At 47.0% G+C, this 12,663-nt stretch overlaps 1 protein-coding gene across 1 annotated transcript in view; it reads left to right on the top strand.

The window, feature by feature from the left end:
- Positions 1–12,663, top strand: part of ATG2A (autophagy related 2A) — a 97,108-nt gene that overhangs the window by 27,191 nt on the left and 57,254 nt on the right. Inside the window, exons 10-11 of the mRNA XM_073658589.1 lie at positions 65–149; positions 11,348–11,597. Of these exons, the coding sequence (XP_073514690.1) occupies positions 65–149; positions 11,348–11,597 (335 nt within the window). The remainder of the gene's footprint in view (positions 1–64; positions 150–11,347; positions 11,598–12,663) is intronic.

Raw genomic sequence — 12,663 nt, 5'->3', positions numbered from 1 at the left:
TCCTGTAGATAATTGGGATTTTAATTTACAATGGGTATTAATTATTTTGGTTTTTATCATGTAGTTAATGCTCAGCAGCCCTAGACGGTACGGAAATTCACCATTTACTGCCACTATCCCTCCATTGCAAAACCTCAACAAGATACAAGGTGAGAGCTGCTTTGTTTTTAGCATCCAAATTGTTATGTTTTATGGTTTTGACCAGCAACAGTGACATCTGAGCCTCCTATCCGGAATACCTCTATGAATGTACATTTACTGTTCTCTTATTAGCCATCAGATGTGTAATAAGATACCCTTGTGTATTCTTTAAACCACCTAGCTGTTTCTAAAGTGTTAATCAGTAGGAGGAGAACATAACTGTTTCCAAAGGGTTCATCTGCTAAAAGGAGGACACAGCGGCTTGTAAAGGTTTACCCGAGTCTCTTGCTACAAACTGTATGGAGACAGCAGCAGCTAAACCACAGAAAGAAGGCCGTAAGCTTTACCTGTACTACTGCTTCTATTCGCCTCTTCCTGCTGCTCCATAATATTCAGGATGAGGGAAAGAGACCCTGTGGTTACATAATGCAGCCCCCCCCCCAATTTCCCTCCACACACTGGTATATCCCCGCTGAGAAGCAGGAACTCTCACACAGCCGTCAAATAGTGAGACAGCAGAGAGTCCTGACTTGAGCCTTAGACGACTTCAGTCTCCTTCTCAGGAAGGCCAGAGGTTTTAACACTACATTAGTGAGGAAATGTTTTAATTTTCCTAATTATATATCTCTGAGAAAGGTTTATACTCTTGCTTTCTTTTATGTTATGAGGTTTCCCAGAAGATGATAGATCCTTTTTACAGGGAACCTGTCAAGTTGAAAATCTGGTCTGCAGGCAGAAAGTTATAGAGCCGATCAGATTGATTATTCATTGAATTCCCAGCTGTTTGTAAGCATAGGAGTCCTATTCAGTGATTGACAGCAAGACTGTTCATGCAGAGGTAGCTGACAATCACTGAGTAAGACCGCCCACTGGACTCATATGTATATAAAAAACTGGGATTTCAATGAATAAAATACAAGTTATACTGATTTTTTTTCCAGCTTTATATATAATTCTGCTCAGCTTTTCTTTCTCTATACCATACTGTCCACAGAGCGACTGAATGTGCAATGTGACGGGCTCCCTTCAAGTAAAGTCTGGCTGTCCAGAATTTAATCTTATGTTTCTGAAAGCAGCTGTTTAAGTCTTCTCAAAAATGGGCAACATGGAATATAAGTTGGCTCAGAGATTAACCAGCCAGGCAGGGGAGAGAAGTCTGCTGTCAGCTCTGTCAGACTTCTCCCTGCCTTGATTGGCTTGATGGATGAGTCTTTCCCTGTGTGCAAATTAGACAGACACTTGTCAATCAAGGCAGGGAGAAGCCAGATGGAGCCTTTGGAGAACAGGCTCCTTTCAGCTTCATTGCTTAAGACTGCCACCATGCACTTTAAAGGGGTTGTTGTATCCTCTATTTCCAGGAGCGCGTCACTAGGCTGCCTCTTGGTTTTCTGCTTTTCATGATGGGGAGGTTGCACTCTTGATTTGTTGATTGTTTGAACCAGCAGTATTGGCTTCTAACCTGAACTGTGAGCTGTCTGATGCTGCACGCAGAATCAGCTGTGCTTCTCAGAAACGGAGGAACGCAGGGTCACTGAAGCTGGCCGGATCGATCAATCCATCTGCAGAGAAATACTTACCAGCTCTATAGCAGGGATGTCAAACTCACACAGAGGGCCAAAATGAAAAACTTGGACAAAGCTGTTGGCCAACCAGTATATAGTATAATGGGCTGCACACAGTCCTCCGTAAATAATAATTGGCCCCACAGAGTCCTCCATAAATAATAATTGGCCCCACAGAGTCCTCCATAAATAATAATTGGCCCCACAGAGTCCTCCATACAGAATAATGGGCCCCACATAGTCCTCCATACAGAATAATGGGCCCCACATAGTCCTCCATACAGAATAATGGGCCCCACATAGTCCTCCATACAGAATAATGGGCCCCACATAGTCCTCCATACAGAATAATGGGCCCCGCATAGTCCTCCATACAGAATAATGGGCCCCGCATAGTCCTCCACACAGAATAATGAGCCCCGCATAGTCCTCCATACAGAATAATGGGCCCCACATAGTCCCCCATACAGTATAATGGGCCCTACATAGTCCTCCATACAGAATAATGGGCCCCACATAGTCCCCCATACAGTATAATGGGCCCTACATAGTCCTCCATACAGAATAATGGGCCCCACATAGTCCCCCATACAGTATAATGGGCCCCACATAGTCCTCCATACAGAATAATGGGCCCCACATAGTCCTCCATACAGAATAATGGGCCCCACATAGTCCTCCATACAGAATAATGGGCCCCACATAGTCCTCCATACAGAATAATGGGCCCCACATAGTCCCCCATACAGAATAATGGGCCCACATAGGGGTGGTGGTTCTGGTGACACGGACCAAATACAACCACCCTGGGGGCCAGATTTGGCCCACGGGCCAGAGTTTGACATGTATGCTATATAAAAAGAACTTTTGTAAGCACTATGCTCATTGACTAGGAGACCGGCCACCATTGATAGACTGCAGCAGTGGTCAGTAGCCTTGGAAACAAGCAGAAAACTCCAAATTTTGAATAATAAAGAGTTCACTGAGCAAGTGCCATACCATAATTTGTCCACTAAGTGTCACTGTGGCACAGTAATCCATTGTTTCATGTTAGTGAATCACTAGAAACTGAGAAGGTTTGTTTATATCTGGAATGTAATAAGGTGAAACTGGACAGTCAAATACACAATCTGTGGTTGTGACTTTATCGTACTTGTTAGGGCTTCGGTTTTGGGTTGGGAAAATTACTAAGCTAAATGAGAACGTGGGGGGATGGATCATAAGGGTTTCACAGCGACGTGTCCTATGATAGCAATTCTCAGACAAGTTGCACAATGAAAAACTTTTGTGCAATTATTTTAGAGCTGCAATTTTACTCTACAAGAGACAAATGTCAAGTTGCTGACAAGTCGCAGTCGCATGCGACTTGCGATCAGCGACAGTAAGTCCAACACATTGGGAAACATTTGTGACTCAGTATTGCAGTCATGGTAGATCGCAGGTTGCAATGCGACACCATAATAATTATTTGATGCCATGTTTCAATGGGACGAGAGTCACCGTGTAGCCCCAGCCGAAGCCTGTTTAATCTTTGCTCTTCCCCCCCATGTGATGCCATACAATGGAGGCCATTTACAGAGCGTTAAAAAAGTAAAGCACGTGTTATTATTTGTTGTGTATGGAGAGGTAGACACTAAATCTAGCAGTCAACGGTTTGCTGTGTAACCAAGAAATCACGAATACCTACAAACAATTACACAACAACATAAGGAGCAAAGTAGTCATTTTATTAAATACAATTAAAACATACAAGTAAAAAGAGGAAAAAATCCTACAGGAGAAATGTCAAGCAGGGGGTACAGATATATCAAGATTATATTCAAGGTAATCCCATCAACCGTATATAATAAATATATATTAATGAATTACCTAAGAAAGGACTACATACCGATGACAATATTAAAGCTCGGTACAGAATCAATCCCAACTATACGATAACAAAACCAAAGAAAAGATATATACAGTGACAGTACACATGATAAAAGAAAAAAGATCAATGAGGCACCAAAAATGTATAAAACGTTTCTTTTTGTTGGTGTGTAAATAACCGAGAAGATAATAAATTACCCAATATAGTAAATAAAGTGACAGTGCACATAATACAGACCAAGATCAACCGAACTCCAAGACACAAAAGGAAAATGTCTGTTGGTAAAATAATTTATAAAAGGAATAGACCACCCAGTAAGGTAAGTAAAGTGACAGGGCACAACAGGTAAGAATATTCCTCTACAATATGTCTAGCAGCCAAATCATCCACCTAATAAAGTGACAGTGCCCGAATAAATACTAAAATAACAACTGTAGTCTAAATCAAAGAGAGGACAAGCCATAAAGTGAACTAGTGCAGATGAAAGGCTTGAGAACCCAAGGATGATGGTCATAAATAATATGGGATAAAGGAATTCATACCGCCAAGTAAGTTGTACCCCAAATGGAGACTTCCCAACGCGCGTTTCGCCTACTTAAGGCTTTGATGTCAAAGCTCGCAGTAGGCGCAATTCTTACATGTTGTGCACTATCACTTTACTTACTTTACTGGGTGGTCTATTCCTTTTATAAATTATTTTACCCACAGACATTTCTTTATCGCTTCATTGGGGGACACAGGACCATGGGTGTATGCTGTTGTCACTAGGAGGTTGACACTAAGCAAAAAAGAAAATAGCTCCTCTTCCACAGTATGCACCCGCCTACAGGCACCAAGCTCACCAGTTTAAGCTTGGTGTCTGTAGGAGGTAGACCTGGATCCTACTGATCCAACCCTGTTGTGTTTTATTAATCCTTGTTCTTTATTTTTCAGATACAGCTCTTCAGGGTTAACAGGTAACACTGCGTCCCCTGTTAACCCATTTCACAAGTGACCAAGAGAGCAGTGCTGCCCTCAGGAGCTATCCCCTGTCACCTCAGGGTGATTCTCGGTGGCCAGTCCTTGCCTATTCCCCACCCCAGCCTTCTCCTCGGAGCGGCCTGGGAGGGAGACGGTGGTCCCTGAGGTGACCTTCCCCCAGATTCTGGGGTCGACACTGTCTCCTGCACTGTCCAGCAGGTCAGTGCGGGAAGGAGGAAGAGCCAGGATCACCCCCCCCTATCCACGGAGGACCTCCTGGGACCATCCTCAGAAGGGGAGAAAAAGAAGAAGTATTGGGACCCTAAAAAGGACAGAAAGGTACATCTCCTGCTGTCTCACAACCGCAGGTCCCAGGCCCCCAGCGCTGCCTGCCATGCCCCCATCTCTCCCCCTCCCTCTCATCAAACATAGCTTTTACTTCAGCAGGGCTTCCCGGGCCACACCCTCCCTCGCATCTTCAGCGTCTCTCATTCCCACCTCCTTCTTCCACATTATGCTCGACAAAACTGCCCGCGCTTTCTCCTTCGGGGGCGTCTCTGGTGGGCCGTTCCTCTTACCGGTGGGTACACGCCCTCTCCGGCAATTCGACCAATCAGGGCCGTGGAACATTGTGATGCTTCCGCCACGCTCACTAGCCCTCCCGCAGACCTATCAGCGGCCGGGCCCGTTAAGCCCACCCCCTTTCCTTCCGCCTATCAGAGCCTCGGCGCCCCTCGTCATCAGGGCAGCGCGATCTGTTCCTGCCCCGCCCCTCTACACTGACGCCATCACTCTGCCTGGCTGCTTCATCACCGCAGCTCTGCTCCTGATTCCGGTGGCACCACTCTGCCTGGCAACAGCGGCCCGCTCCAGCCTCACCTCCGGAGTTCCAACGGGGGACACGGGACCGTGGTTACTTCAGGATCGGGTTGGCTCTGCCCTGGCACCGACCCACAGGCTCCCTCCTCTGCAGTATCCCTGGTCAGGCACATATGCCCAAACCCAGGGAGCTCTCTGTCCGTCCTTCTCACATTGTCACATACTACGCCTGTGCTCTTTGCGGTACTAAGTGTCCCGCGGGTCTCACAACAGCTTTCTGCTCGACCTGCAAACCTCCCGCCATGCTGGCACCCCAAGATCACCCTGCCACACAGGACGAATGAATTCTCTCTCCTCCGGGGTGGGCTGTTGCTATGTCCCAGGCTGTCTCTGACCTCACCAAGGTATCTCAATCTCTGGTGCAGGTCCTAGAACACTTGCCTTTGTTATCCACGGCTACCAGTGCTCCGAACGTTCCCACGGACGGTTCGCAGGCACCCCTGCCCCCTCCTCCCAAGGGCAGACTGAGAGCATGTTCTCAGAAACGGACTCACACAAGCTCATCCTCCAGCTATCCAGACTCCAAGATGCTCCCTGCGTCTCACATCTCTTCCCCGGAGGTCACCCTGGGATCTAACTCTGCATCAGATTCAGTCTCTGGTTCCGACACGGATCAATATTCCAAGATCCAGGACATGATTGACAGCCTTATATCGGCCGTCAGTCAGACTCTGCATGTTAAAGAGGACGAGAGCCCTTCTCAGGACCACTCCATTTCCTTCAAGAGAATTAAGCGCCCATCACACACTTTTTCTAACCATTCAGAATTTGACTGTGTCTTTCAGAAACAGTGGGAACATCCAGAAAAGCGCTTCACAGGAAAGAAACAGTTAAACATGCTATACCCGTTTAACCATGACCTTGTCAGCAAATAGACAAAGTCCCCATCAGTGGATTCTCCTGTCTTGTCTCTCAGCCAAAACGGTGCTGTTACTTCCAGACGCTTCCTCCCTTAAGGACTCTACGGATAGATAGGTTGAGGCCTTGGCTAAGTCAGCCTTTGAGGCCGCTGGCGCCTCCCTTTGTCCTTCCTTTGCCTCAACTTGGGTATCAAAAGCAGTGTCCGCATGGGCCAAACTGCTTAGGCAGGGCTTCTTAACCGGGGCTTCCCCAGACGATCTGGCTGATCTAGCGGATTAGATCGCCCACGCAGGGAAATATCTGCTCACGGTGTCCCTCGACGCCGCTGCCTGCTCAGCCCGTGTCTCTAGCAATCTTATTGCCTTACGTAAAATTCTTTGGCTGAAGGCTTGGAGCGCCGACTCGGCTTCCAAAAAGTCTCTAACAAGTCTTCTTTTTCGAGGCTCCAGGCTGTTTGGGTCTAAGTTATACCAAATCATTTCTGATGCCACTGGGGGTAAGAGCACCTCCCTTCCCCAGCCCAGATTTAAACGCCCCTTTCCTAGAAGACGTTCCCTTCATTTCCGGTCCTTTCGTCAGTTCGCTCAACCGGGCCCCTCCTCTCAACAGGACCAAACCCCAGCACAGCGAGAGACGTAAGCCTTCCTTTAGGCCCACTCCCAATTGGCGCGCAAAGGGTCGCTCCTCCAAGTCCTCTGGATCCCGATCACGATCAAACAGATTTTCCTAAGCATGACTGGTCACTCCCACCTGGGACTTCTCCCAGGATGGGCGGCCGTCTACTTCTGTTCCGAGACACTTGGGTCTCGGCAATAGAAGACGCCTGGGTCAAGGAGATTGTGACCTCCGGCTACAAAATCGAATTACACACCAGGCCAGGAACACAATTTCTCAGGTCCCGCCCCCCATAACCATCTCTGCTTCCCGGCTTCCTTCAGGCCATTGCCTCCCTCCTGCGCTCAGGAGTCATAGTTCCCGTCCCCTTTCAGGAAAGGTTTTTCGGTTTTTACTCCAGTCTTTTCGTTGTTGCAAAAAAGGACGGCTCACTACGTCTGATCCTGGACCTCAAACAGCTAAACCGACAAGTACGCACCTGGCACTTCAGAATGGAGTCCCTCTGGTCGGTAATCGCCTCGATGGAAGCCGAGGAATATCTATGTTTAGTGGACATTCAGGACGTGTATCTTCACATCCCAATCTGCGCATCACATCAGAAGTTCCTTTGCTTTTCCTTCCAGAACGCACATTACCAGTTCACTTCCCTCCTCTTCGGCCTCACCTCCGCCCCGAGGGTTTTCACGAAGGTAATGGCGACGGTCATGGCCATTCTACGAGCCAGGGGGATTGTAATTATCCCCTACCTCGACGACCTGTTAATCAAAGACCCCACGTTCAGGGACTGTCTCCACAGCCTTCAGATCACCTTGAGCACACTCTCTCGGTTAGGCTGGCTGATCAACACAGACAAATCCTCCCTGGTCCAATCTCAACGGGTAACCTTTCTAGGGATGCTGTTCGACACGACCCGTGCCCGGGTCCTTCTTCCGAGGGAAAGGATAAACTCTCTCCGTCGAGGGATCCACCTTCTCTCCGACCCCAGTCCACACTCCCTTCGCGTAGGCATGAGTGTCCTGGGAAAAATGGTGGCAGCTATGGAAACAGTGCCGTTTGCCCAGTTCCATACCCGGCCTCTTCAACTGGCCCTTCTGTCGGCTTGGGACAAGAACCTGTCTTCTCTAGATCGACGCATCAGGTTACCTCTTCAAGTGAGAAGGTCTCTAACCTGGTGGACCCGCCCCTCTTCCTTCAGACCCGGGAGGTCATTCCTACCGCTTCGCTGGCAGGTGGTCACGACCGATGCCAGCCTCATCGGTTGGGGGCGCAGTCTTCCTTCACCACACGGTGCAGGGCCGGTGGAGTCCCCACAAAATCTCCCTACCGATCAACATCTTGGAGATAAGGGCATTTTACCTGGCGTTGCGTCACTGGCAGGAGATTCTAGCAGGGTTCCCAGTCCGCGGACAATGCCATGGCCGTGGCATACATAAATCATCAGGGAGGAACACGCCGCAAGTCCGTCTTGAAAGAGGTGGCAAGAGTGCTAGTTTGGGCCGAGAGGACAGTTCCGGCAATCTCAGCAGTCCACATTCCGGGGGTCGACAATTGGGCGGCCGACTTTCTCAGTCAGCAGGGCATTGCCTCAGGAGAATGGTCTCTCCATCCCTAGGTGTTCCATCAGATTTGTTTACGTTGGGGCACGTCGGATGTCGACCTCATGGCGTCTCGGTTAAACCACAAGGTCCCATCCTTTGTAGCTCGGTCTCGCGATCCGCTAGCGATCGCTCAAAACGCGCTAGTCATACCATGGTCTCAGTTCCAGCTGCCCTATTTCTTTCCCCCTCTTCCTTTGATCCCTCGCGTCGTCAAAAAGATCAAGACGGAAGGAGTACCGGTAATTCTAGAAGCCCCGGATTGGCCCAGATGCGTCTGGTACGCAGATCTAGTAAACCTGCTCGTCGACTCTCCCTGGAGACTACTAGACCGTCCGGATCTCCTCTCTTAAGGACCTATTCTTCATCAGAGTTCTCGTTCTCTGAATTTAATGGTATGGCCATTGAGGCCGCAGTGTTGAAGAAGGCGGGTTTTGCTGACAACGTCATTCAAACCCTAATTAACTCTATAAAGCCCGCTACCTCGCGCATATACCACAGAACCTGGAGAGCCTTTTTTCATCACTGCGAGCAAGATCAGCTAGCTCCCATGTCCTTTTCGTTACCGGTCATTTTGGCCTTTCTTCAGTCCGGCCTGGAGGCGGGACTCTCTAAGCACTCTCAAAGGCCAAGTTTCGGCCTTGTTCATTCTATTCCAACATAACTTGGCTGGTTCTCCGCAGGTCAAGACGTTCCTACAAGGGGTGGCTCACCTAGCGCTGCCTTATCACCCACCTGTGGACCCACGGGACCTCAATATGGTCCTAAGCGTTCTCCAACAGCCCCCGTTTGAACCCATTCAGGACATCTCAGCCTCTCTTCTCTCCTGGAAGGTGGCTTTTCTGGTGGCTGTTACCTCAATTAGGAGGGTTGCAGAGCATGCAGCCCTCTCATGTCGGTCGCCCTTTCTGGTCTTCCATCAAGACAAGGTAGTGCTCAGACCGGAGCCTTCCTTCTTGCCGAAAGTAGTCTCCTCTCTCCACATCAATGAGGACATTGTTTTGCCTTCTTTCTGCCCTTCTCCAGTGCATCCACAGGAGAAATCCCTGCATAATCTGGATCTGGTCAGAGCTCTACGTGTGTACCTTTCTAGAACGGCCTCCCTCAGGCGTTCAGATGCCCTGTTTGTCATCCCCTCAGACAAGGGTCTTCCTGCTTCCAAGTCAAACATCGCCCTTTGGATACATTCAACCATTTTGGAGGCATATCACATCTCAGACAAACCTCCCCCTCCGGGAGTAAGAACTCACTCCACCCGGGCGGTGGGGGCCTCTTGGGCAGTTCGCCATCAGGCTTCGGCTTCTCAAATCTGTAAGGCCGCAACGTGGTCTTCACGCCACACCTTCTCAAGGTTTTACAAGGTCCACACTTATTCTTCGACTGATGCCAGTCTTGGACGGAAGGTCCTGCAGGCTGCGGTTGCCCGCAGTCTGACCTAGTCTGTGACTATCTTGTGTTCTCCCACCCAAGGGACTGCTTTAGGACGTCCCATTGTCCTGTGTCCCCCAATGAAGCGATAAAGAAAGAGAGATTTTTGATACTCACCGTAAAATCTCTTTCTTGGAGCCTTCATTGGGGGCCACAGCACCCTCCCTGATTTTGGGCATATGTCCAATTGGCCCTGTTGGGCATCTCATTTACTTTTCACGTCTGTGCCCCGTTGGGCATTGCATAGTTGGTTATTTTATGTTTCTCCTACTCCTTTAGCCACTAACTGGTGAGCTTGGTGCCTGTAGGCGGGTGCATACTGCGGAGGAGGAGCAGCTATTTTCTTTTTTGCCTAGTGTCAACCTCCTAGTGACAACAGCATACACCCATGGTCCTGTGTCCCCAAGAAAGGTATTTTACGGTGAGTACCAAAAATCCCTCTTTTCCTTTTGTGTCTTGGAGTTCAGTTCATCTTGGTCTGTATTATGTGCACTGTCACTTTATTTACTATATTGGGTAATTTATTATCTTCTCGGTTATTTACACACCAAAAAAAAAGAAACGTTTTATACATTTTTGGTGCCTCATTGATCTTTTTTCTTTTATCATGTGTACTGTCACTGTATATATCTTTTCTTTGGTTTTGTTATCGTATAGTTGGGATTGATTCTGTACCGAGCTTTAATATTGTCATTAGTATGTAGTCCTTTGTTAGGTAATTCATTAATATATATTTATTATATACGGTTGATGGGATTACCCTGTATATAACCTTGATATATTTGTACCCCCTGCTTGACATTTCTCCTGTAGGATTTTTTCCTCTTTTTTTTTACTTTTATGTTTAAAATTGTATTTAATAAAATGACTGTTTTTCTCCTTATGTTGTTGTGTAATTGTTTGTAGGCATTATGTATGGGGAGATATACACAACCATCCTAATCAGGATACGTCTTGTGGGATGAAAATGGTTTGCGACCAGTAGACATTAGGACATATAAATATGCATTATAGGAGGACTTGTAAAACCTCAAAATAGCCATATATCAGTTAATCAGAAGTTATAGCATCGGACAAAGGTTTTAATTACTTATAGAGATTTTATTCTTCTTTTCAGTTCAATTGTGACATTTTAGGAAAGAAAAAAATGACAACAGAAATTGCTGCCATATTGGTTGTCACTTTTAGTTGCAGAGATCTGTCATTGATCATGCAGACAAAATGACAACTAATTGTGATTATTTTGAAGGTGACGACCAATATGGCTGCACCTTTTTGCCACCAAAAATGAAGAAACTAAAGTTCTGCTGCTTCATCTTCTGATTTTTATTTTTTAAGATCCTACTTAAATAAGGTCGGAAATGTTTAGATTCTGAATTACACGCGTTATTATTATTTTTTTTTTTTGTTATGTGTTTAATCTACTTTTTTGTCAGGTAAACAGTCGTCCTCTCCTCTGGAACCTCTGAGACCCGAGATGCTGCTGAAGCTGAGCGTGGGTGGTCTTACGGTCACTGTGCCCCATATTCCTGCCGATGCCACTAATCCACAGGATCCCGCCTGTAGAGAAGCAGCAGATCACTTTTTCCAGGAGCTGGGGTATTTCAAAGATGCAGCCTTCAGTGGACGCGACTTTGGTCACCTACGGGAGCATTTTCAAAGGGCTTGTCAGCTGAGCAATGTCCGGTAAGAGAACGTCACATTATATTGCCAGTTACTTGGGAGACATAGAGTATTGCCTGGAAATGCTAAAATATTACAGTTTTCACACTAATTTTTGCCATAAAATACAGAAAATGCCATTGGATAATTATGAAGTCAGAATACAGCAGTTTAGGGAAATTTGGCTAGGAAATGGCTAACCCATATAAAACTGAAATTAAAGAAGCACTACAAACAAAGTTTTCTCTTATTGCTATCATTATATTATACAGCGCTGTGTACTTACAATTGCTCACTGTGCCTTTCTACCCAGCTAATTCTTCTCTTAGAGAAGAGATTATTAGTGAATGCATTCTTCGTGGTTATGGATACCCATGAATTCTCATTGTAGCTAGAGAAGTCCTTGGAGGTCAGACGGTAACAATGGAGTGTCGTGTATGATACTCAACACTTACGATGAATGTCAACCATTACTTATTGTCATAGGTGGATACAGTAGTGTGTACAAACCAGTTGGGCGACTCCAGGAAACCGTGTGACCTGTCAATAAGATATTTCATAGATGTTCGACGTGGAAATATTTTTTTTCTAGGCAGGAAAGGTTATAAAACGAAACAGCGGCATCAGTAGTGGACACAGACAGAAAAGGGCCCTGTGCGAGAAAAATATATGTGCCCCAATGCAGTCCAAAAGCTCATGATAATGTATATTTCCACCTGCATTGGAGGTAGAAGTGGGCCCCCTTACCTCTTGGGCCAATGGTTGCACCAATGGTATGTCTGCCCCTTGAATCCAGCACAGACCCCTAGAGAGCTCCGTTTGGAAGTCACCAGGACCACTGCAGCCTGTGATATCAGAGCAGTATCTGATGGGCTCTTCTAGACTCCCTGACCACTGCAGCCAATCACAGGCTGCAGCGGTCCTGGTCACTTCCGAACCAAGAAGAAATGCTTCCAGGGCAGCTGCTGCAAGGAGGTGTATATTTCTTTGTTGGACAACCCCTTAAACTAAAGAAAAAAATTCTGGAATGATTGACTGCTTTGTTTCTGGAAGTGTGCTTTGGTCTTTTTCTGGTGTCTTTTCATTGCCT

Source organism: Phyllobates terribilis, unplaced genomic scaffold (genome assembly GCF_046119375.1).
Source record: "Phyllobates terribilis strain yellow unplaced genomic scaffold, ASM4611937v1 Scaffold_13__5_contigs__length_258822181, whole genome shotgun sequence".
Taxonomy (NCBI): domain Eukaryota; kingdom Metazoa; phylum Chordata; class Amphibia; order Anura; family Dendrobatidae; genus Phyllobates; species Phyllobates terribilis.
This window is presented reverse-complemented; position numbering and strand designations above follow the sequence as displayed.